The sequence below is a fragment of the Nanorana parkeri genome, unplaced genomic scaffold, assembly GCF_000935625.1.
Source record: "Nanorana parkeri isolate BGI_ZX_2015 unplaced genomic scaffold, ASM93562v1 scaffold26, whole genome shotgun sequence".
In the NCBI taxonomy this organism is placed as follows: domain Eukaryota; kingdom Metazoa; phylum Chordata; class Amphibia; order Anura; family Dicroglossidae; genus Nanorana; species Nanorana parkeri.
In genome coordinates, this window is record NW_017306294.1 from 596,928 (window position 1) to 621,814 (window position 24,887).

Here is a 24,887-nt window from a genome sequence, read left to right on the forward strand (position 1 = left end):
ATGACGATTTTCCCCCCCCCCCCCGTTTAGTATTCTACAACGGACACAATTTTAAAAAAGGAATTCTGTTTTCTTTCTTTTTTTTCCCCAAGGCAAGTCTGCGCACTCCTGAGCTGACATGGGAGCGAGTTAGGTCTCAGGTTGATCATGTTATTTGGCCTGATGGGAAAAGGATCGTTCTTTTGGCAGAGGTATGAAGCATACACTTGCTATTAATGTATTCCATTAAGTTAAACAACCTCTGCATATGAAATCTTCAGTAAAAACTGTGCACATGTGTAAAATTAACCAAAATTTTTCCAACAACTTATAACTTATCATAAAACAAAATATATTTTTTTCCTGCAAATTTTTGACTAATTGATATTTCTGCAACAAAGCATGGTGACCATTAGGGTTGCACCGATACCGTTTTTTCTATATCGAGTATGAGTAACGATTATTTTTGTCTGGTATTCGCAAATACCGATACCGGAAGTCCCATTAGAAAGTAATGACTCGCCACCTGGCATCCTGACTAGCCAGGATCTTGGGCAGTTTGAAATGACTCGCTGCCCGGCTTCCCGGTTAGCCAGCTCCATGCTCCCTCGTCACCAGGTGACTAGGGAGCATGGAGTCAGCTTCCTGGCAAATGAGGATGCTGAGGGGCTGGGTAATGTGTCGCCACCTGGCTTCCTGACTGGCCAGCTTCCCAACCAATCAGGAAGACGGGCAGTGAGTCATTACATGCTGTCTGGCTTCCTGATTGGCCGCAAAGCCGGCTCAGTGCTCCCTGGTGACGAGGGAGCATGGAGCTGGCTTCCTGTTACCGGAAGTTTCGTTATCGGGAATAAGTATCTGAAACATTTGGGGGAGTACGAGTACTTGTCCCAATACTAGTATTGGGATGGGTACATCCCCAGTGAGAATATTTACTAATGAACTAAAGGCTTTCTTGGAATTGTGTATTTTTGTTTTAATTGAGCACAGCAAACAAAATGAGCCGAGTTGCTCAGTGCTACAGATACGCAGAGCAGGACCCTACAGATGGTGTAATCTGCAGGTCTATCTGTTCGTTTGACAGAGGTCCTGCTTCATGCACTAGGACCCCTAAAGGGTTAAACTGTTAGCTAAGCACAGGCCCCTCTCCCCCTTATTTATTTTCTGTATAGTATTATACAGGTGTTTTGTTTGTGCCATTAGACTATATGTGGCTCTTAGTCTGGAAAACTACCACATTTATGTTAATGTGACAGGTTAATGTGTACCCAATTTAAATTATATTGGAAAATGATGCCAATCTCATAGTGTCTCCTTAAATTGTGTAACAGGGACGTCTCCTTAACCTGAGCTGTTCTACTGTCCCAACATTTGTTCTATCTATTACTGCGACCACACAGGTAAGGTACCTTTATCGTACATCTGCACACACATTTGTTCACATGAAGTCTTTGTACACATCTTTAGATTTGAATGGCTGTAACATTCCTTATGATAAAAAAGTTTGTAAAAAGAAAATACCATTGCAGAAAGGGCTTAGTTTGCGACATGCCTCAAGGGATTTTGGTATATGCGGCTCTTCCCCACTACTGCTGGATGCCTTATTTTGCGTCATATTCAGTATACAGTTCAGTACAATTAATGTAATCATTAGAAATCTTCAGAGCCCTGTGAAGTTTTCACAGCTAAAGATGTTCATGGGCTAATGGTTTAAGGATGGGTGGGGTTCAAAATCGTTTAACTGCGTACAATGCAGCCATTTCTTTTCAGTGCAAACAGTAAAATTAATTTTGCTATTCCACCAAAATATTTTTGTACGCACCAGCAGAGTTTTTTTAATTTTCCTAGCGAATATTGTAACATTCTAACAGGTTCCAGGCAGGTATAAAAAAAAAAAAAAAAAAAATCATTATACATAGATAATCACACACTTATAATTGAACTCTTTATTGCAGCTCAATGGTACCTGAATTTTTTGAATACTTGTTTTCCCAAGACTAGGAGGTGACAGTCCTATGGGCTCAGTCTGTTTAGCATTCACAGACAGTGTGACAGAAGGAGAAACGAGAGTGGGCAGATAGGTGACCTCATCAGTTACTCATCATTGGCTTCTATGAAGCCCATTACAGGAGGATTTAGGGAGGTGTTCTTGTGATGGTCACATTGAGCTGGAACCCTGCCTCATGGCTCTAAAGTTAGTTCTTGCTTTTCTATTCACTGGCATTGCAGAGTGTATTATAAGAAAACTATGGTTAAACCTTTTTTGGCGTTCTCTTCAGAGTCACAGAAGGACATTTAATGATGTCCTCCTGTGACCCAAAACTCAGTATATAGAGGGCTTATTGCCCACTATATGGTGACAGTGCAGAGCTGTGGGATCCACCCCACCAGATAGGCAGCGCCAGCGGTCACTACTATGTGCAGGGAGAAGGTCGCGAATTGAGCTATCAGCGGTATGTGATCGCTCAGTTCTCGATCTATAGAGTCGATATGTGACTGCTGTAGTGTCACACGTCGGCTTTAACTATAAGGATGAGTGCATTTTACTCTCCCCATAGTTTTTTCCTTTAATGCAGCTCTAGCATAGAAACTATGAAGAATACAACTGTTCTGTCAAAAAAAAATGCAGAATGTTTTTGTAAAATATGATTGGGGTTTTCTAGGTTAATATTTCACCAGGTACACTGCATCCTTTGATGGTGATTGTGTGAGTTTACTCTGAGTGCCAATGCTTCTTCCCACAATCCAGAAACATGCTGGTCGGTTAAATTGGCATTTGACCTGTTTAGCACACGAGCATGTATTGCCATATTTTAATGACAAGTAGCAATTTTAGATTTAAAGCTCCTCCTGGAGTAATTTAAAGTTATATAGAATATGTTGGTTCTATAGCGATACCGAAAATAAATCTGTGTCTATTCTCAGGCATTGGCTCTGATTGAACTCTACAATGCCCCAGAGGGTCGCTATAAACAGGATGTCTACCTGTTGCCTAAGAAGATGGGTGAGTCTCGTGAAAATGACATGTTTGTTAATCTGTTGCTTAGCAGTGCAAATGATGTATATAATAAACCATTTTCATTCTCGTGTTTATTTTCTCTTAATGGATGCAATCTCTGTCCTGTAGATGAATATGTGGCCAGCCTTCATCTTCCCACTTTTGATGCCCACCTCACTGAGCTATCAGATGAGCAGGCCAAGTATCTGGGTCTGAACAAGAATGGACCTTTCAAACCAAATTACTACAGGTATGTACACTCGTATGGCAGCATGCTCACAACAATGCTTATTTGGAAAATGTGCTTTGTTGTGAATGGGCCTAATTTTTACAAACAATAGAAGATCTTTGTACAGTACTGTAAGGCTGGGTTTAATGGTTTGATATTCACTACAGTAAGTAATCAATTCAAAATACTAAATTCAAAATACTTTGGTTTTTTTAACATATCGCATAGGTGTAAAGCTTACCTTTAAAACAAACCCTCACTGACCACTGTAGCTGCTGCAACTGCAGAGTAATTTATCTTTGGTTAACAGCAAAAAGCACTTTCATTTCTGAAAGTCGTCTTGCCCTCCCCCCACCCCTATCAGAAGTCATTTGGCAGCCAGCCACCCTCATAATCTAATGCATATCTAATCTATAATGTTAACAGAGAGCACAGTGTTGAGACCCAACTTGAAGGTCGTGCTTCTCCTGTGGACTTTGAGGATGAATAACTCCACCTTGTCTGTAGTTATGGAGATCAGTGAGCTCTTGTTTTTAGGCTCATTTACTGCTTAAGAATATGTACATTTCGGAAGGTCTATAGCCTCTCCACAGTTCTGCTTTAATCTACAGCAGTGGTGAAAAAATCACCTGTAATCCTGTTACCCACAATCTTGTTTTTTTTTTTAAAAACACACCTGCATGTGTACTTGTTTTTTTACTAGAATGTCAGTATAACCTTCCTGGCGGTAATCCAGAGTGTGGCTCGGGGTTAATTTTCATTACCAAAGCGGTAACCCCGAGCCACATTCGGGATTGCACTGTAGCATCAGTTACCTTGTCCATACGAGCCCCGCTGTGTCCTCCAGCCGATGCCGGCATCTGTCTTCCGGTTTCCATCCCTTGCGAGCTCCCGCATCGCAGTGGGGCGGAACCGGCGGGAAATTCAAAAGTAAAAAAAGCACAGCCTTCTCTTCAAAATCTTTCTCCTCCCGTTCATGCACACCACAATCACTATTCCGATTAATAAGACGTTCCTTAAAATGAATGGCGTGAGGCGCACATTCATAGGAGAAAGACCCAACATGGAATATTGAAGAGCCCCTGCACACACACACAATGATGAGCACGCCATCCAGTTGTCTGAGCAGAGAGTGGGAAGATTAGGGTGGGCATTGGAGCTCACATAATGAAATGCCATTAACAGTGGGTTTGCTTTACAACTTTATTTTTTTTCTTCTTTTAGGTATTGAGTTCATCTGAATACTGCATTCGAGGAGCAATTGAAAAATGGGGAAATCTGGAATAAATATAAAAATATGAAGCCTTTCACAGCCACTGTACAGCCAGCTCTTATATCAAGAACTGGACTCTCTGCCATATTAGTAAACATGTTATTTATTACAGAAAAGCCGCCTAGAATAGACTTTACCTGCTCTCTGTGCTAGTCCACAGGTTGTTGGGTTATGGGGGGAGCTGTGCCTGTAAGACTGTAGCAGTTCCCCCCAGTCATGCTGTACTTACAGGCTTATAGCAATCTCTTAACACTGCTTATCCCAGCAGCACGTGGGAAGGGGAACAAGTTAACTAGCATGAAACCTGAATTTAAAAACAAATTTATTTTGCATTAACTTGCATTTTTATTTCTCTTTTAATATTGATTTACCTGAAGGATGCAAAGTGTGGATGTCTTAATGAAACATGTAAAAGTGACCTAAATCTATTTTATTGTGGGTTTTCAATAGTGATAGTTATTTGTTTTACTCCCTCTTGTGTCAAATAATAATGTTCCTATGAAGCTGCTGTAATAACTCCAAAAGAATATGACACTAAACGGTCATTCACTCACTCGTGATAGCTGCTAGCAGCCATCTAAGAAAATTGGCTTAAAGTTGATTTGTCCATGTTTGCACCCCACTGCATTTCTACGGACCTTGACTGCACTGCTGATTTTTCTTTTTTCTAGCACAGTTTTAGGCTTTATTTCATCAGTAAAGAATCAATGAGAGGTTTTGTTTTTATCATCCATGCTGCTCCATTGAGTGCTGCACAGAAGTGCCACTTTGTTAGTGTGCCTGTGTACACAGAAGTAGATCCATGAACCCATCGCACTCCTGTCCTCTTGTCTCCACGGAAAATCAAATGGCTGATCGACGGACGGCAACAGTCATACAACAGTAGAAGCAGGGACACCGGCACTCCAATGTAAGCGTGAAAATAAAGTCTTATTTATTGAAGAAATACGACATGTCACAAAAATGCTATTTGTGACATGTCGTATTTCTTCAATAAATAAGATTTTTTTTTTTTTTCACGCTTACATTGGAGTGCCGGTGTCCCTGCTTCTACTGTGTACACAGAAGATCGCAAACATTTTCTAAGTGCAATGCTACTACTTAATAGTCAGTTAACAAAAACCCCATGAAGTAGTGGGTGCTGTGTAATACGTTACTATTTTAATTTTTTTGAGTATGTTTCCTTATGCAGACATCCGTCTGCATTGAAAGTTTGGTGTCAGCTGAAGCTTTTCGAAGACCCAGTAAGGTATGCGTTCCCTTTAGTTTCTAAGGCACTACTGAGGATGTCGCCACTTGGAAGTACATACTTATGACATGCATTAAGGACACATGTTGGTCCTATTTTTCTGCCTCTCATTGAGTCGTCGTTTAATCTGGTACTTGGAGCCTACAGCAGAGCAAGCCGATTAATTCCGTTTCTGCCATGCAAAACATATAACTGTATTAGACCAAAAGTAGGTTAAAATGAGTACAAAGTACTTGCTGCTGTAAATGCTGAAAACTGAGCACCATTGTATTCCGGTACTAGTATGTAATACTGCATCTACATGCCAACTTTTCCAGTCACTTCTGTATACATTGTGGCAGTGTTTTAACCTCAAGCTTCTGGTAGGTAGTATTAGGAAGTGGTATACATCCCACTGATTTTGTGCATTAAATCACAGTTGTTTGGGCTCATGCACACAGGCGTTTCATTCACTTTAAGTTTTCTATGAAAGCAGAAAAGGAGGACTCCAGTGTTGCCATGTGCAAAACATCTTGTTCCTGTGCTATGGCTTTTCTGATTTATTATGGAAATGCTTCATTGTGCAGTTAACTACCTTTTTTTTTTTTTTTTCTTTAAACTCATAATAATGTTATGTGCACTAACATGTAATATGTAAGTGCACATCAGCCAGTACAGGAGCGTCACTTGGTTACTCTGCCTTTATTGACACTTAAAAAGTCATGTCATTGACGGTGTACTAATACAAATTCTGTATTTGGCATTGTATCCCTTAATGAGAAGTTTTGATTTGTTTTTTCTTCTTCCTGTGCCCTCAGTGCAATGGCTATGCCAGGCAAATAGGCTCTTTACATTCCCTAATTAAGCTGTGAATCCCAAACCTTCACCACGAGCCACCAGTGCAAGATACAGTAGACAGCTCTTTCTTTTAATAGCCATTTCACTTCATTTAGGCTGAATTTTCCCTAAACTTTTAACTGATCTAGATTTTAATCTTTGATTTAAATTCATGCATTTGATCTTCATCTCCATTGAATTTGATTACTTCTGCTTTCTATTTAATTTTGATTTCATTTGTATACAAATCTAGCAAGGTTTTCCTTACTGCATATTGCGGTATTCTGCTGCTGCTACGTAACCACTGAATCTTGGACTGTGTTGTGATCTTGTGCTGTGCAGAGGAGAACATTTCCTCAGTGCATGTGTGTATATATACTGTATATACAACATACACAGCACAGCTGTATATACCTGTCCTATATACACAAAATATACTTGTGAACGTGTGCAATTCTTTTAATCTTATTTAAAACCTGCTAGAAGGCCTGTCTTAGTTATTTTTGAGTTGAGAAACGGGACACTTTGTGTCTTGTGCTTGCACCACAAAATAGTGGCTTGCGTAAATCTGAATTTGTGAAACACATCAAAGTTTAAACTAGGTAGGTGAGTTGAATCTCTTCCTGCTAAGCGACTTGAGATCCTGTTGGCCATCACCTCGAAATATATATTTTTTTCAACTGAAACTATATGCTAGCAACACATTAGAGCAATCATCAGCAGGAGTATACGATCTCCTATGTGGTCTCTCCCGATCATTATTAATTCTGCAGTTCTTGTACTCAGCACTGACGGCGGAGACAGCTGCTGGACTAAATCAATATATAGGTGAATCCAATCAATCGGTTAACTACCTCCCAAGTGTGATCATTGAGGCTTATGGCATTTTCTGCCCGAAGTAGACCACGTTCTAGCAGGTTAAACAGCTTGGCCTGACGTTTGGTGGATTGGCAATACACCGCTACATATTACCAAATCTTGGAGTTGAATCTAAGATTCAGAGAACGTTGGTATAATATTGTTTCAGCCCAAGGCAAGCTGCTTCACTGCCACATTTTTCAGCAGTGCGAGGAACAGTGTGTAAAATGCAGTAACCTTTGGTCAGAATATTTGCTTATCTAACAGTAACCTAAAATTTGGTAGCTACAGGTTATCCAATTTTACATATTGTTTTTCCTTGCACTGTCTTACTTTATGAGCACATATTTTTAAGCTGGTTGATTTAAGCCCGAACTCTATATTCATGGACAAACACCCTCAGGGTTTCATTAGAGAAAAAGACCTGCAATCTGTTAACAGCTCCAGCTTTTCTTATTCAGCAATGTCTTATTTCAGTAATTTACATTTCTCTGCATTGTTAAGAATGGATGAGATCCTTTCAGATTAGCTGGATAGAAGATACCAGCAAGCGGAAACTTTAAAGTAAAACTAAACCTGTTGCTCAGTGATATACAATTAATGCTGCTGGTCAAGCCTGCAATGCACAACCCACTGTAGACTTTATCACCAGCAGCCGAGGTGTTGGACAGTATGTATTTGACCTGTACTGCAGTATAAAAATGCAGTGTTCAGAACGGCAGTCTCCAAGAGTCTTTTACATTTTTTAACGTATGAGTGATTGTACTAGATCAGCAATAAGGAATCTGTAATCTTAAACATGAATAAAATGCTATCAAATGAATCTGTTAAGTGTGTTTCTTGCTTAAAGTGTAACTCTGGGCAAAGTAAACTAATGACGTATATAATGCAGTCTGTTATTGTATCTGTAGGCAAAACCCTTTTTTTTTTTCCTTCCTTCTGGATAGAGGAAGGGGTCGACCCTGTCCACTTATCGTAATCTGTGTCCACATTGGGGAGATTCTTCCCTCTTTTCATACTGGTGACTATTGTCAAAGAGAAAAAGAGAGGGGAAATCTTCCAATGGGGACACCTGTGCCGGAGATGGCTGTCTAAGAGGGGAATTCTTCTTACATTGGCAGACTTCCTTAAACTTCCTACTGCATCTCTGGGACAAGAAATGAAGGGGAGTGTCTCTAGCGGTACAGAGATGGCAAAACAAAGCTGGCAGGGGTTTTAACCTTTCTCTACTTTTATCATTTTAAAAGTGGGTTGTTTTTTTTTTTTGGCTGCACACTTTTAGAATTGGCAGCAGATGTTGTTTTTCCGAGTGCCCCCCTGTAACGTTGTCTCATTACCTACTGACCCTGCCAGTAGAGCTGTTGATTTTTCCACTTCATGTAACAAGCAGTGGCACTTATAGGGGTTTGGGATAGACCACATTGTACTAGAAGGGGTACTTACTTCTCCATAGGAGCACTCTGCAGCAGGAGCTAGATGCACAACGCAGAACAATGCTCCCAGAGTTAGGCTGATTTCCTAAAGAACATAAACTACTATTGTGGGAGAGAGAGGACATGTGCGCTGTTGGCGGTGGGGGAAGGGGACGTGTGTACTATTTTTTTTGGGTGGGTGGTAGTGGGGTATGGGGCAGAGTATATAAATCACAAGAGTGGGTGAACAAGAATAATCGTCTGGCAGTAAACATGTTTTATGTATTTTAACTGTGTTTTTAGCTATTACCTGGCCTTTTACATTTTCACTCTTCCAAAGTACTTTAAAACATCAGAAACGGGCTATGTGTGTACCTTCTCATCTGCTTTTTGTATAATACCAATTAAATTCAATACCATAGCTTTACTTTCAAGCACTCACTGGGACCACTTTATGAAATAATGAGCAAAGGTTACATAGTGCAAGGATTACAACACTTCAATTCAGCTGCTCTGTAATGTACCTGAAATGCTAATACAAGCCTGTACATATACATTTTAGAACTAAAGAGCACCAATCATATTTAGGTTTATGCAAGAATGTGAATATTACAAAGTACACTTGTAATGACCATTACTGCCTGCCTTCTGAAAATGGTAGTTGCTTGGCTGTGCTGGACCCAAGTTTTTTTAAGCACTAAAAATGAGGACATAGAAAAGTCAGAATGTCTTACCCCTATGCTAGCATTTTCAGGATGGGCCTCAGAAATGGAAGTCCACGTTTCTCTCATGACAGGTGTACTTTAAAGAACTCTGGGCATTGGAATCATTTTAATTCTCTTGATCTCTTAATACTCTGTAGAAGTGGAGGCATAACATAGAGTGGATTCTACATAGTGGTTTTTGAAATTGGGTTTAAGAGATCAGGTTATAGATTCAAGGGTACATGTTTCTGGGTTGAAGGGTTTGAGTTCAGGGTAATTTAGTGTATGTGTTTAACGGTTCAGGGTTTTTTTTCTTCGTTTTTTTAGTAAATTCTTTATTTTCTATTGTTTGATACAAAGAACAGTCACAGAACAAAAGACAATGTTCAAAAAAGATAAAAGTACAGAAAAGAAAACATGGTAGCAGCAACTGGCCAAAAAGCTAATTGGCATATATACCTTAAACATATTAGACCAGAGAATCTCATCCATGTAGTCTGTTGTGCGACCATTTGAGGTCTAGGGATACTAAGGAGGAGAGTAGTAAAGGGGGAAAAAAGGTATGGAAGAGCAGGGCAACAAGATGGAGATTCCTTACCATCTTGTCTTGATTTGTATTGTGATTGTAATATCTTCCTTATATTGTAAAGCGCTGCGCAAACTATTGACGCTATACAAATCCTGTATAATAATAATAGGAAAACCGGCTCCACCCCCACCCAGATCTCTCTCCCACTTAGTAAGAAAATTTTGGGAAGATTGACCTGGTGGGTTAATCAACAAATGATAGGACACAGAAAGGCCTGCCGGGCAGGGTCTATAACCAAACACATTGTTTCAAAGTCGGTTAACGAGGCCAAATTCACCGATCTTCCTAATAGAATATGCAAGGCTTTCCAGAACGCCAAAGGCGGGTCTGAGCAGGATTGAATATCCCACGGAAGACTAAAAATGATGTACCGGGTACAGGCCAGAAAACAAAACACTGAATTCCCGCTCCAGTGGTAAAAGGGGCAACAAAGGATGACCTATAACCATAGTCATTGAAGGATACGCATCCATTAATGTTGATCAGTCTGAAACACCGATAACGTGGCACCAATAAGCGGATGCGTGTCCAAGAGGTAGAACTCCTATCTAGCTACATAAAACCTCCAAGAGCAGAACTCTACAGCCATTGCTTCTCCTTACACCAATTCAGAACCCTGGACACATGAACCTCTTTGCAGTGCCTGATGGGGTCCAGTAACCCTATGCCACCATTTAAGTTTCGGTCAAGACATGTGACTCAATCGGTGGGATTTCTGAGCCCAGTGAAATTTACCAGCTTCTTCAGGAAGGAATTCGGGATGTGCATCAGTAAAGTTTTGTAATGAATAGATAAGTCTCGAGTATATTCATTTTAACAATACTGTTGGGCCCGAACCATGTGAAAGCATCAGAAGATCAGTTCTGCTAGTCTTGTCTGACCTTAGTGCAGAACAGAGAAAAATTGGCTTGGAAGACATCCTCCAGTGAAGTAGTCAGGTCGGTCCCCAAGTACTTAAGTTGTTGAGCCCATTTAAAGAGGGGAATGAGGCATGCTGGCCTCCAAAGTAGATTTTGGAATATTCAGGATTAAAGCTTTGGACTTTTGTAGGTTAATGGAGAAATTAGAGAGATTTAGTGATCCAGTTAAAAGACTTGGTAGAGAGGTAGCGGGATTCGTCACAAAAAATCAAAGATCATCTGCATAACCTGCCACTTCATGTTGGGGGACAGAACCCTCTTAAAGTAAAATGCATGGGCAGCATCATATTGGCCAAAGTAAACCGTACAAAAATAATAGGAGCAGATCGATGTAGACTCAATACTGAAGGCAAAAGCCAAAGAGATGCCAAACCAGACCGTTTAAGTTTCACTGGAGGTGGGATTGGCAGAGCGGCTCCACCGTTCCCCCCCTTTGGTCTGCGGGAACATTGACGTTAGGGTCTGGGGACCTTCTGCAATTGCACAGAATTCTCCGTCACCTCAGGTAACCAGTTAGGGACGTCCACAGACAAGCACTCAAGGAAGGAGAAAAGTGCAGGGAGCTGGTCTGGGCGATGAAGGATGAACTGGCGGCCATTCCTCCTAACTTGGAGATGAAACGGGTGGCCCCAGTGATATGATGCTCCTGATTCCTGAATACAACGGGGTAGAGGACGAAGCTGCCTACACATAAAGAGTGTTTGACTGGACAGATCAGGCAAAAAGGTAATGGGGGCACCGACAAATTCAACAGATTTCTTTTCCCACGCCTTACACATCGCCTCTTCCTTGAGAGTGAAAAATGAATGAGGCACAACGCATCCTGTGGGGAGCTGCGTTCAGGTTGTCTAGCCACTCCACAGGAGAACTCGGGCAGGGCAGCAGCGGGGGTAAGGATCAGGGAGTGCACTGTGACCACCGCAACAGCGCTGGCTCCAGAGACCAAAGCAGTCGTGTGTGAGGTTCTTCAGCTTCGGCATCATGAAAAGGAGGTAAGGAGATTGCAAACCAGGCTGAATTTCAGGACCCAGAGGATGGGGCCCGCACTCAAGATGTCCTCACGACCCCATGTCTTGGCCACGCCCCCCAAGGGTATGTGTTTAAGGCTTTAGGGTATGGATTTCAGGGTACGAGCTCAGGAAGAGGAATAAAAGTTCCATATTCATGAGTATAGTGTCAGTGGTTCTGGGTTCAATGTTCTCGGGTATGGGGTTCAGGGTACAGGTTTGTGTTCAAAGGGGAAAAGATTCAGGGTTGCAGGCTCTGTGTTTTACACATACTAGGTTTAAAGGTTTTGGTTATAGGCACATGTGTTTAGGCTATAATTTAATGGGGTTTACAGTTCAAGGGTATTGGTTGAGATTATAGGTTCAAAGATAGAAGTCTAAAAGAATGCATTCAGGATATGGGATTAATGTTCAAAAGTGCAAGTATAATGTTCAAGGGTTCTGCATTGAAATAGGGTGAGTTTAAGGCTTCTGGGTGATGGTTCTGGGTAAAGGTTCAACACTTCAGAGTATGCATCCAAGGAAATGGGTTCATTGCATGGGTTCAAGGGTTTAGGGTACAGATTTAGTAGTACAGGTTTCTGGGTAAGGATTTAACACATGGATTCAAGGGTTCTTTTTTATAGGATTAGGTAAAAGTTTAAGGGTAAGGGTTTATTTGGCGGCTTTTGTCGGTTTAGGGGTGTGGACTTTGAGGTTTCAGGGAACTGCTTTTACAGGTTTAGGGGTTCAGTGGATGGGTCTATTGGTTCAGAGTCCGGGTTCTGGGTAGAGGTTATAGAGTTTACTTTTAAGGTTTTGGGGTTCTGGGTATGGGTTCCACAGTTCTAGGTTTAAGGATTTCATGGTTCTAAGTTTTGGGGTATGGGCTTAGGGTTTGATTTGAAAGGTACGTTTTTAATGGTACCAGTTACATTGTGTATATAAAGGGGTCAGGGTATGGTTATAGAGGTACCAGTTTATATTTCAGGGTTTGCGTTATGGGTTGATATAGTTTCAACATATGGGTTTGTTTGGTTTGAAAGGTACGGGTTCAAATGACTGTTTCAGGATATGGCTTGAAGCATACAGGTTTGATGGTTTAGTATATGGAATTAAAGTGCAATTCAAGCCAAAATTTTAATTTTTTTCCAGTTTTAGATAGTGTGGAAGGATTAGAAATTCTGTCTATGTAAAAAAAAAATTTATTTAACAGAGCCCTGGATATCCGTAATAGCCTAACAGGAATTGTAAATGTTCCCTGCTCAGAAATGTGGAAAACATGGTTTGATATACACCTTAAAGGTGCCCATACACTGCACGATTCTCGTACGAGAATCGCGGGAAATCCCGCGATCGTACGAGAATCGTGCAGTGTATGGAAGGCGTGCGATATCTACTGTACGGTCGCACGTCTTCCGTCGGACCAGCAGGCTAGAAAACCCGCCGGGAATCGTACGATTCTCGGCGAGTGAGAGGCCTGCTGGTTCGACAACTGCCGAACGGGTCGGTGTGCGCATGCGCACACTGCCCGGTTGGCGTCCTCGCCAGCCCCCCCCTCATTGCAGTCCTCGCAAGCCCGCCCCTCAAGGGGGCGGGCTTGCGATGATCGCAAGTATGATCTGCCTGTCCAAGATGGGCAGATCGTACGTTTTTTTTAAGTACTTTACAACCATCGCAAGACTAAGGTCTTGCGATGGTTGTACAGTGTATGGCCACCTTAAGGCATCAGGGGTATGGGGTTTAAGATATGGCTCCAGAGAATAGATTTAAGGTTTCAGGGCATGGAGAGGAGGTTTGAGGGTTAAAAAGTATTTTGTGAAATGATTAACTCTCCTGTATCAGGAATCAAGCAATGAGTAAATAGGCTGCAGATGGTGAATTATTTACCTTGATTTTCATTATCTGGAATAGGTCAATGGACTGACTGCTAATTTTACTCCACTACATTCTCACATTTCTTCCCAACAAATGGGGCATATTTTCTCTAGTATATCCTATTAAAGTATGTCTAGACTTTACATGGAAGAGTGACAGACAAGGCATGGATGCTCATATCATTTACACCATAAAGCTGCCTGGGATTATGTAATGTACTGTAACATGCACATGGTCTGTAAATAACCTACCTGTAACCCTGCTCTGTTGTGTTCCTCATAGACTGTTCATAGTCCTTATCCTGTGTTTTAGAGGTTTTGCCAGCATAATATATGGGCATGTGGAGCTAGATTTCCTATGCAAAGGGGGCAGTTAGCCTTTGGTCCCTGCTTACTGATACGACTCCAAATGCCTTCTGCCAGTGGTAGGTATATCAATACCAAAAAAGGGAACCACCTCACAAAGCAATGGTACCGATGGGTTTGGCATTTCTAATACTCAGAAGGGGATGCTGGCAATAGGGAAGTATATACACCCACCGGTGTAGCCTCCCCCCATGAGGCATGTCCTCAGGCCTGGTGTCACCTGGTGCAACATCATTTTGGTGATGGATGCCGGCAAAGAGAGGAGAGAACGTTTATCTGGCGGGATAAGGTATGCCGCTAATCCCCTCCTCTCTAATGCAGCTTGTCGGGCTCTCGTTCCATGAGCAAGTACCTGATTTTTCAGCGGAGGTGACACCACCATGACTGTCAGTCATTTTGGTGTCACCTGGTGTGGGCCACACCCCCCTTGTGACACTACTGCTAAAACAACAGGGTTAGTATTCTTACCTGTCAAATGTATCCTGATTTCCCTCCCCAAAAAAGTGACAGGTACTTTTAGTTGAGTCCAGTGAAATTTGAAAATTAGTCACGTGGCTGAAAAAAAGAGTGCCTGAGGCCCCATTCACAACATAATGTATGCCTCGTTCTGCCACGGGAATCCCAGGTGTTGCCTTTCAGATGCAGGCGCTGTACCCATTGAAGATGATGACAGGGTGACAGCGGCCGCATCTCTCAGCAGCAGTTTGGATATAATCGTACATGATACAAATACATGTGGTATTGGGATAGATGATTATCCCTGGATGCATTTATCCTGCGTCCAGCAACAATCCTCTATCCCAACCAGCATGTAAGTGTACCATATAGGGTTACATGCAGACTTCTGCTAACAGATGCGGCTGCTGTCATCCTGTCACTAACGTCATTGGGTACAGCGGCTGCATCTGAACGGGCACCCCTGGGATGCAGGAATCCCAGAATGCCCCGGGTGAATGAAGCCTGTAACTGGTGCTAAAGATTTGTGAATTGAGCCTATAAAGAGGAGATCCTAGCAGAGGGTTGTTGTGTACTGGAGCAGTGCGCTGATGGAAATACAGCCCTGCCTATACCTGCTGGCTTCTATAGTGCTGCCAGTTGCTAAGCACAAAGCACTGCATGCAGGGCCGGATTTACTCTCTCTGCTGCCCCAAGGCCAGGTTCCTCAATGTGCCCCCCTACCCGCCACCCAAGGGGAAATCCAGCCCTGACTGCATGTATGAGACTAGGTTTACACCTAGGCGATTCAGATTCTGAGATGTTTATGCACGTTTTTGATCACACGACTGTTCATTGTAAACCGTGAGATTGTTGTGCGTTTTTCAATGCATAGAGATGTCTATGGGACCCAAACCCCGCGACAACCGGCCAAAAATAGCTCCTGCACCTTTTCGCGCGACGGGCGATTTCCGTTGCACGACAAACCGCAAAGGTGTGAGCAGCCTCCATTGACTTCAATGCGAATCTGTATTTTGCGCAACTCAAACTGCGTGATAAATCACCTAGGTGTGCACCGGCCGTTATTCGAGAGAGGATTGTCATAGAACAAGAACAGCCAGGATGTCAATGGATACTTCCAGCTGCCTTGCAGGCTTTTGTAGCACTTGTAGAGGCTGGAGCAGAATGCTTCTGTGGCGTCATGGAGAGTTAGGGAAGTCAGACCCACAAACACAGGTCATTCCATGAAGGACTTCTGATGGCAGATCAAACCTATGGTACTGCTGGCACGTCTTAGCATTAAGACACAAAAAGACATATATCTAAAAGAACATGACCTAAATGCAGCATTGGAAACATGTATAATAGTTGTACTTAGGGCTTTGGTTGCATCCAGTAATTGCTCAATTGCAGAGTTTGAATATTCAGCATCCAGCATGTTTGGGTGTGTCAGGTGTGTACATTTCCCATGGGCCTGTTCACCCCTGTGCATTGCAGTAATGTACATGTGTTTTATGTGCCTTGTGTTGAGAAGCCTATTCCTTTTGAAAGGGCCACAACGCACCACTAGGGTTGCCACCTTTTCTTGAAGCGAAACCCGAACACTCTAGCGACGTGCAGACATGTTTTTGGGAGAATAAGTTGTAGCTTATCCATATGGGAATAGTGCCGCCCATTCATATGTAAATATCACAGCTGAAACTATTTTCAGTGGGGGGCCAGTAGCCCCTTTCTTAATTTTGATTGCCCATGTCTGTCTGCCATCTTGTGTCCGGGTCTCTGATGCCATGAAACCTGGACGGTGAATCCTGGACAGGTGGGAACCCTACGCACCACAGATGCTGCATGCCACAATTTTCTTAATGCAGCACACAGATCATTCACATCTGTCCATTAAAATACACTTGTGTTGTAGTGTGTTGTGCTGCTATTTACAATGAATAGCAATGCACTGCACTATGGAACACTGTGTTGCTGTGTGGTTGCAGGAATGCAGGGTAAAACACACATTTTACAATGCATCACTGCAATGCCCTGGTGTAAACAGGCCCTTATTGTGGCTCCACCTCACTAATGTATCCTTTCAGAGCTGCAGAGATGCATTAAGGTCCCCACACACCTTACGATAATCGTGGGAAATCCCGCGATCGTACGATTATCGTAAGGTGTGTGGAAGCCGTGCGACCTCTACTACTGACATGTTCAAAAACCCGCCGAGCATCTTACGATGTTCGGCGGGTTTGTGGCATGTCCGCAAGCGCACACTGCCCGTTCGGCATTGCGGTCATCAGAAGCCTGCCCCTCAGGGGACGTGGCTTGCGATCATCGCAAGTACGATCTGCCTATGCAAGATAGGCAGATCATACGTTTTTTTAAGTACCTTACAACCATCGCAAGACAAAAGTCTTGCGATGGTTGTAAGGTGTGTGCCCAGCCTTAGAATGACTTGGGAGAGAGGCAGGACACACTGGCAAGTGCCAATAAGACAGCAAAGATTGGATGCAACTGAGGGGCTAAGGCCCCTTTCACACAGGCTTTCCAATCAGGTCCGCCTGTCAGTTTTTCAGGCAGACCAGACTTGATGCCCAATGTACAGTAAGTCTATGGGCAGCTGGATCTAAATGGACAGGCATCCATTTACATTTGGTTGCCCCCTGGCTCCGTCCAGGTCTGGAAAAACAAACGGAACAGGTTTCGTCGGACCTGATCGGGGGTAATCTGATGTAAACAGACACATGTGCATTTGCATCCGATTCCCCATAGACCAATATGGGTCCAGTAATTTCAGTTGCTTCCTCTATTGCAAGATGGTGGAAAAAACTGGACAGACGTGGCTGTCACAAAGGTAACACCTGATCCGTACTGCTCCAATCAGGCCAGGGTACGTGCGCACGTATCCTGCTAATCGGACAGTGCGAAAGGGGCCTTATGGTAAATATTTCCATGTTTTTTTCCAATGTTGTATTTAGATAAAGTTTCTTACCCGGCTGTCCAATAACGGCATTTTTATTTCAGGCTGACACCATTAAGCAGCTGCCATGCAATGAACTGCAGCGTTGTCAGGCCACCATGCACACTCCTTCAGTTGGCTATTGGGCTGTCTATCAGGTGTGCGGGAGACATGTGCAGACTTGGTAGACCAACTAATGGAGTGTGCATGGCGGCCTAACAAGGTTGAAGCTCATTGCACGGCAGCTGCACAACACTGTCACTGTCTGCCAGCAACTGTTACTGTTTTTGTTATGGACACGATCTACAAACAAGAAACTTTTGCAGCAAACTCACAAAAGATGAATAGCTTTGGAAAACTCTGTGCAGCAAGGTCTGATGTGAAACATATGGAAAAATAGATGTGGGGTTTACTTACACTTTAATGAGAGTGTCTCTTCAAAAGAATATTCCATCTTCTGATCATGTTGTATGCTACACCTACATTTAGGGTGTAACCTGAAAACTCACCTCTTCAGGTAAGCCTATTCCACTTCCTCTTAAAATCTGTAAACTTCAATCAGCTCATCCCTCACAGTAATTACTAGGGATGCACCAATACTGGTTTTTGTGGTATCGAGTATGAGTAATTATCTTTTTTTTTTTCTCCGGTACTCGCCGCTGCCAAGTACTGTTGCTGTGTTCCCAGATTATCAGGAAGTCCTTCCTGATTGCCTGTGAAGCTGGTGTTCTAGCGAAAGAACACCGACTTCACATGCCAAAGCTGCCTGACCAATCAGGAAGCCGGTGGTGAGTAATGAGGTGCCATCCGGCTTACTGATTGGCAGCAAGGCTGCCTAGCCAATAAGGAAGTCGTGCGGCACGTCTTGACCCACCTCCCGGCTTCCTGATTGGCGAGGAAGCCGGCATCAGGTAACATGGCTTTGTTGCCAGGCAACATGGCTTCGTGAGCAATCGGAAAGCCGGGCTGCAAGTCATGACATTAAATACTATCCTTGTTGCACTCCTTACCGAAATGTCCCTAGTAGTAGTAGTAGTAGTAGTAGGGGGGGAGTGACCGCATATGTTATGGCAAACATCAGCCGAATTGTAGAAAGTTCTTTGTCATATGAACAAGCGCTTTCAGGACCGCACAGGGTCCCTTCATCAGGCTTTAGCATCGTCAATGCTAAAGCCTGATGAAGGGACCCAGTGTGGTCCCGAAAGCTCTTGTTCATATGACAAAGAACTTCAATATATGAAGCTTTTGCTATCCTAAAAGGACTGGTGTGCTGGTGACGTTTCTGCGAGTCATGACATGCCGCCTAGCTTTCTGATTGGTTAGGAAGCCAGGCTGCTTACCAACAAGGGCAGCTGGCTTCTTAGCCAATCAGGAAGCCGGGCGGCACGTCATGACCCGCCTTCCTGATTGGCTAAGAAGCCAGCTGCCCTTGTTGGTAAGCAGCCTGGCTTCCTAACCAATCAGGAAGCCGGGCGGCACGTCATGACCCGCCTTCCTGATTGGCTAAGAAGCCAGCTGCCCTTGTTGGTAAGCAGCCTGGCTTCCTAACCAATCAGGAAGCCGGGCGGCACGTCATGACCCGCCTTCCTGATTGGCTAGGAAGCCGGCTTCACTTGTTTCTAGGCAGCCTGGCTTCCTGACCAATCAGGTATGGTGGGGCTGGCATAATATAAGTGGCATGGTGGGGCTGGCATAATATAAGTGGCATGGTGGGGCTGGCATAATATAAGTGGCATGGTGGGGCTGGCATAATATAAGTGGCATGGTGGGGCTGGCATAATATAAGTGGCATGGTGGGGCTGGCATAATATAAGTGGCATGGTGGGGCTGGCATAATATAAGTGGCATGGTGGGGCTGGCATAATATAAGTGGCATGGTGGGGCTGGCATAATATAAGTGGCATGGTGGGGCTGGCATAATATAAGTGGCATGGTGGGGCTGGCATAATATAAGTGGCATGGTGGGAATAAAAACCTGAGAGCATTGCCCTTCCAGTGTGATCAATACCGGAGCCATACCAACGTGATCGGGCACGTAACACCCCCCTCCTCCTCTGCCGTGCCATCCCCCGGACCTCCCAACTTTACCAGCTCAGGTATCAGAACAACAGCGTCCCTCTATCGTCCTGTCAGACGACCCCGCCCACTCTCTACTTCTGCCCAATGGGAGTAAAGAAAAACAAGTTTGCTCCCCGCCCCTCCCCAGCTGACCATTCAGTTAGCTAGAAACGCAGGGGGTGGTGCCTGGGCACGCCCCTTTTCAGCACGTGTTTGTTCCAGAGCTGGAAGTGACAGCTGCGGACTCGGCATGGAGGGGAACAACAAGGGCAGGAAGAGGGAGCCGGAGGTGAGCCGCGGGAAAGCTGCATATGACAGCCAGCGGGGGAGAGCCGGGAAGTGGGGTGTTGTATGGAGAACGGAACTTGTGTCTGGGGGGAACTCTGCCAAGAGTCAGAGGTACCATGGAGCTCAGGAGGCAGACAAGACTGATATGTACAGCGGAGGAGGGGCGGGGTGACCAAAGGGCAGCATGGGTACTCTCATATACACAAGGCTGGAGCCACAAGTGGAGGTGTCTTTTATAGCAGCCAATCAGGTTATGAAACGAAAGAAGGAATGTGATTGGTGACTACATTCTGTATTGCTCTTCTACTCTGGGGCCAACTCTGGGTGTCAGAAAAAGAATACCCTTGCAATTGGACCCCCACCTGCACTGCAAGTGTTAAATGCACATTAAGTCTAGGGGTAGAGGGATGAGAAGTCATATATACCTGGAATGTTCCCTCCATCTATGTGACCTGTCTCTCAATGCCTCTTCTGTATGGCCCTGGTCAGTGGTCACATGCCGCTGTCATGGTGCAGATGCAGATTACAGCCTATTCTGCCCCCCTAGAGCAGGGGTAGGGAACCTTGACACTCCAGCTAGGGTGAAACTACAAATCCCGTCATGCCTCTGGTTTTCAGTCTTGCAATGCCTCATGGGACTTGTAGTTCCTCAACAGCTGGAGTGCCAAAGGTTGCCTACACTTGCCCTAGACTTAAAGGCTAAGTTTACGGTTTATACCATGTTTCATGTTACACCCATATTCAGGGTGTGACATTGTGCCCCCACATCTTTCTTAATGGGGGGGGGTCTTTTCCCTGCAGGCTGCTGTTATTTGAAAATGATGGTGGCTCTGCCCACACAGCCATGTCATCCATTCACAGATCCTTTTAATGGTTCTGTGAATGGAGAAGCTACAGCTCCTATCAGCCACCCACAATTGCTGCTTCCCTGTTCCTTTCCTGTGAAGAAAAAGGTGAGGCCACACTGCCACACACTGGCATATATAGTATGGTAACCATGGTACACTGGCATCTATTGTATGGTAACTAGAGTACACTGGCATCTATAGTATGGTAACTAGAGTACACTGGCCTCTATAGTATGGTAACTAGAGTACACTGGCATCTCTAGTATGGTAACTAGAGCACACTGGCATCTATAGTATGGTAACTAGAGTACACTGGCATCTATAGTATGGTAACTAGAGCACACTGGCATCTATAGTATGGTAACTAAAGCACACTGGCATCTATAGTATGGTAACTAGAGCACACTGGCATCTATAGTATGGTAACTAGAGCACACTGGCATCTATAGTATGGAAACTAGAGCACACTGGCATCTATAGTATGGTAACTAGAGCACACTGGCATCTATAGTATGGTAACTAGAGAAGGGGGGATAGCCTGTGTAGTGGAAGGCCAATGAGGAGGGAGTTACAATAGTCAAGACGAGAAATAACAAGGGAGTGTATGAGTAGTTTTGCGGTGTCATTGGTGAGGAAGGGGCGTATTTTGGAGATGTTACGAAGGTGAAGGCGGCAGGATTTGGATAGTGATTGGATGTGGGGAAGAAAAGTGAGGTCCGAGTCAAGGGTGACACCTAGCACCTTGGTATGAGGGGAGGGATGGATGGTTGTGTTAACAATCTCAAGGGAAAAGTTGGGGAAGGTGCACGGGCAAGAGGAAATATCAAGAGCTTAGTTTTTGAAAGGTTGAGTTTTAAGAAGTGTTGTGGCATCCAGACTGATATGTCAGTTATTAGATTAGTGACACGCAAGGATACTGAGGGGGTGAGTTGTGGAATAGAAAGATATATTTGAGTGTCATCGGCATAGAGATGGTATTGGAAACCATGGGAGGTTATTCAGAGCCGTAGCTAGCTCCTTTTGTGCCTGAGGCAAGAACAGAACATTGGGCCCCCCCAACAGACGTGTCATGTCACTCATCGCTGTGCACACACGGCGTCATATGACGTAATGCTACATCCTAGGACAGAGCCTTGGGGGACCCCTACAGGAAGAGGAGGGGAGGAGTTAGATTTGTAGGTGACACTAAAGGAGCGCTTAGCTAGGTAGGAGGAGAACCATGAGAGAGCAGAGTCTTGTAAGCCAAGCGACTGGAGTTTTTTGAGGAGCAACGGGTGGTCAACAGTGTCAAAAGCAGCAGAAAGGTCTAATAGCAAGAGTAAGGAGTAGTGGCCATTGGTTTTAGCTGTTAGTAGGTCATTTGGTGAGTTTTAGGAGGGCGGTTTCAGTGGAGTGTACAAGGTGAAAACCGGACTGTAAGGGGTCGAGAAGGTTGTTATCAGCGAGGTGGCAACTCGGACGGTTGTAGATAAGGCATTCTAGTAGTTTGGAGGTGAATGAGAGTAAGGATATAGGTCTGAGATTGTTGAGGCTGGTAGGGTCCTGTGAGGGTATTTTAGGTATTGGGGTGGCCAGCGCATGTTTTAGAGGGGAAAGAAAGATTGAAAATGTGAGTAAGATAGTGTAGGATAGAGCAAGAGTGTGGCCGAAGTAGTGGTGATGGAACAGGGTCTAGGGGTCAAGTGGTGAGGTGGGTGTCAGAGAGAAGCTTTGTAACCTCCTCTGTGGTGACAGGGTCAAAAGAGGAAAGGAACAAGTATGATGGTGGGAAGATGATTAGACAGTTGCAATCTGACCCCGAATTGTATCTATTTTGTTTTTGAAATGAATGGCAATGTCCTGGGCAGTGAGAGAATTAGTGGGCTGTGGTGGAGGGGGACATATTAGAGACATAAAGGTGGAAAAGAGTTGACGAGGTCTGGATGAGAGTGTGTTAATGAGAGTAACAAAATAAGTTTGTTTGGCAGCACGGAGGGAGGAATTATATTTTAGGAGGGCAGCTTTATACAGGGTGAAGTCTTGCAGAGACCTAGTTCTCCGCCACAGTCGCTCGAGAGTGTGGCTATGTCTTTTTTGATGTCCGGTTACTTCAGGTGTCTAGGGGGGATGAGAGTGAGCTGGTAAAGACAGAAGTAGTCAGGGCAGGACAGGGGTGAGATTTTGTCATAGAGGGAGTCAGTAGCAGAGTGGGGAAGAGGTGGCAGAGGTTTCTCCGGGTGACAGTGTGCCATGTAGGGGGAGTCTGTGTTGGGGACAGGGTGATTGTGAAACTGACCAGGTTGTGGTCTGAGAGTGGGAAAGGGGTGTTGGAGAGGTTGCAAGGAGTGCATAGGTGGAAGAAAACAAGATCAAGTATGTTACCATCAGAGTGAGTTTGAGACTGTGTCCATTGTGTTAGATCAAAAGAAATGGTTAAGTTATGAAATTGAGTGGAAGCTGGGGTGTTTTTGTTATTACCAATGTTAAAGTCACCAAGAATGGTAGTGGGTATTTCTGAGGAGAGAAAGTAGGGTAGCCAGGCAGAGAAGTCATCAAGAAAGCGAAATACTGGTCCAGGCGGCCGGTATATCACAGCAATCCTCCAATAAATTGGAGAGAATAGGCGAATACAGTGAGTTTCAAAAGAGGAGAGGGAGGTGAAGGCAGAACTTGAAAAGTGCATTGTGGGGATAGAAGGATTCCCACTCCACCTTCTTTCCGTCCACTGGGTCTGGGTGAGTGCGTCCAATGGAGGCCACCATGGGATAGGGCAGCATGGGAGGCAGAGTTGGATTCCTGAAGCCAGGTTTCAGTAACTGCAAGCATGTTAAAGGAATTGGAGATAAGAAGATCATGTACAGTGCTGAGGGCTGACTTGCAGCACATCGTTCAGCGGCGGTTTGCTAACTCAGCACTCGTAGCGGCTGAGCAACTGAACACTCCTCAGGATTCTATTTCATTCTACCACTATGAAAACAGACCTGTGTGTGAATGAGAAAATAAGCCAGAGACCTCAAGGAAACTTCTTGGCGACTCCATAATAAAGACAGTATGCAATAGGGAAGGAACGTTTTCTCTACTTTCCAAGGTTCATATGCACTTTAGGCACAACAGCAGTCATCGCTTTACAGTATGCATGAGGCCATACACTGATCTAACAACAGACCTGACACTGACACCTAACACAAAGGCCAAGCCTTACACTGATCTAGTGATAGGCCCAGCGTGTACGAGGCCATACACTGATCTAGCAACGGACCTAATGCACAAAGACCAGGCCTTACAATGATCTAGTAATAGGCCCATCATGTACAGTATGAGGCCATACACTGATCTCACAACAGACCCAATGCACACTGGCCAGGCTTTACACTGATCTAATAGTAGGCTCAGCATGTACAGTATGAGGTCATGCACTAACAGACCCAAAGCACGATCGCCAGGCCTTACACTGATCTAGCGATAGGCCCAGCGTGTAGGAGGCCATACACTGATCTAGCGACAGGTCCAAGGCACAAAGGCCAGGCCTTACAATGGTCTAGTAATAAGGCCAGCAGGTTTGAGGTGATACACTGATCTAGTAGGCCATGATTACATTTTTGTTCTTCCAGTATGAAAACAGACCTGTGCATGAATGAGAAAATTAGGCAGAGACCTTGGGGAGAGCCCGTAGTGACGCAAAAATAAAGACAGTGTGCAATAGGGAGGGGACATTTTCTCTACTTTCCAAGGTTCAGATATAGTTTAGACACCACAGCAGTCATAGCTTTACACAGAGCGGTTTAGTCAGCTGAAGCCTCTCGAAAGAACTTATTTTTAGCCTCTGCACTTTTGTCTGTTTCAAGCCCTCAGCTGACACCCTGGCTGCTTCAGGAAGTGGGGTTATTAGAGGTCCAAAAACATAATGCTTACATGCAGGAATATTTACACTTACAAACAAGATCAGCTAAATATGTTGAACAAATAATATAATCCATTCCTTCTAAAAAAAAAATCAGTTTTATGAAATGTTCTGCATGTGTTGGTATATAAATGCTCTTGGGGTGGGTCATGAAGTTTGGTGGTGACGGTGT

The 24,887-nt window shown here is 44.1% G+C and overlaps 2 protein-coding genes and 1 long non-coding RNA gene across 4 annotated transcripts in view; all 3 read left to right on the forward strand.

Annotated features, from left to right (window-relative positions):
* The window catches only part of LOC108794652 (putative adenosylhomocysteinase 3), a 5,563-nt gene extending 768 nt beyond the window's left edge, over nt 1–4,795 (forward strand). The window contains exons 2-6 of the mRNA XM_018565733.1: nt 93–191; nt 1,311–1,379; nt 2,905–2,983; nt 3,107–3,227; nt 4,431–4,795. Of these exons, the coding sequence (XP_018421235.1) occupies nt 93–191; nt 1,311–1,379; nt 2,905–2,983; nt 3,107–3,227; nt 4,431–4,437 (375 nt within the window). The 3' untranslated portion in view covers nt 4,438–4,795. The remainder of the gene's footprint in view (nt 1–92; nt 192–1,310; nt 1,380–2,904; nt 2,984–3,106; nt 3,228–4,430) is intronic.
* Nucleotides 4,796–5,211: 416 nt separating this feature from the next.
* Nucleotides 5,212–5,592, forward strand: LOC108794893. Its single transcript, XR_001941726.1, has 2 exons — nt 5,212–5,273; nt 5,545–5,592. It is a non-coding gene; the product is annotated as an uncharacterized LOC108794893 (long non-coding RNA).
* A 14,288-nt stretch (nt 5,593–19,880) lies between these two features.
* Nucleotides 19,881–24,887, forward strand: part of STRIP2 (striatin interacting protein 2) — a 32,038-nt gene continuing 27,031 nt past the window's right edge. For both annotated transcript variants that reach the window (XM_018565807.1, XM_018565800.1), the window contains exon 1: nt 19,881–19,988. In XM_018565807.1, the coding sequence (XP_018421309.1) occupies nt 19,950–19,988 (39 nt within the window). In that variant the 5' untranslated portion in view covers nt 19,881–19,949. The remainder of the gene's footprint in view (nt 19,989–24,887) is intronic.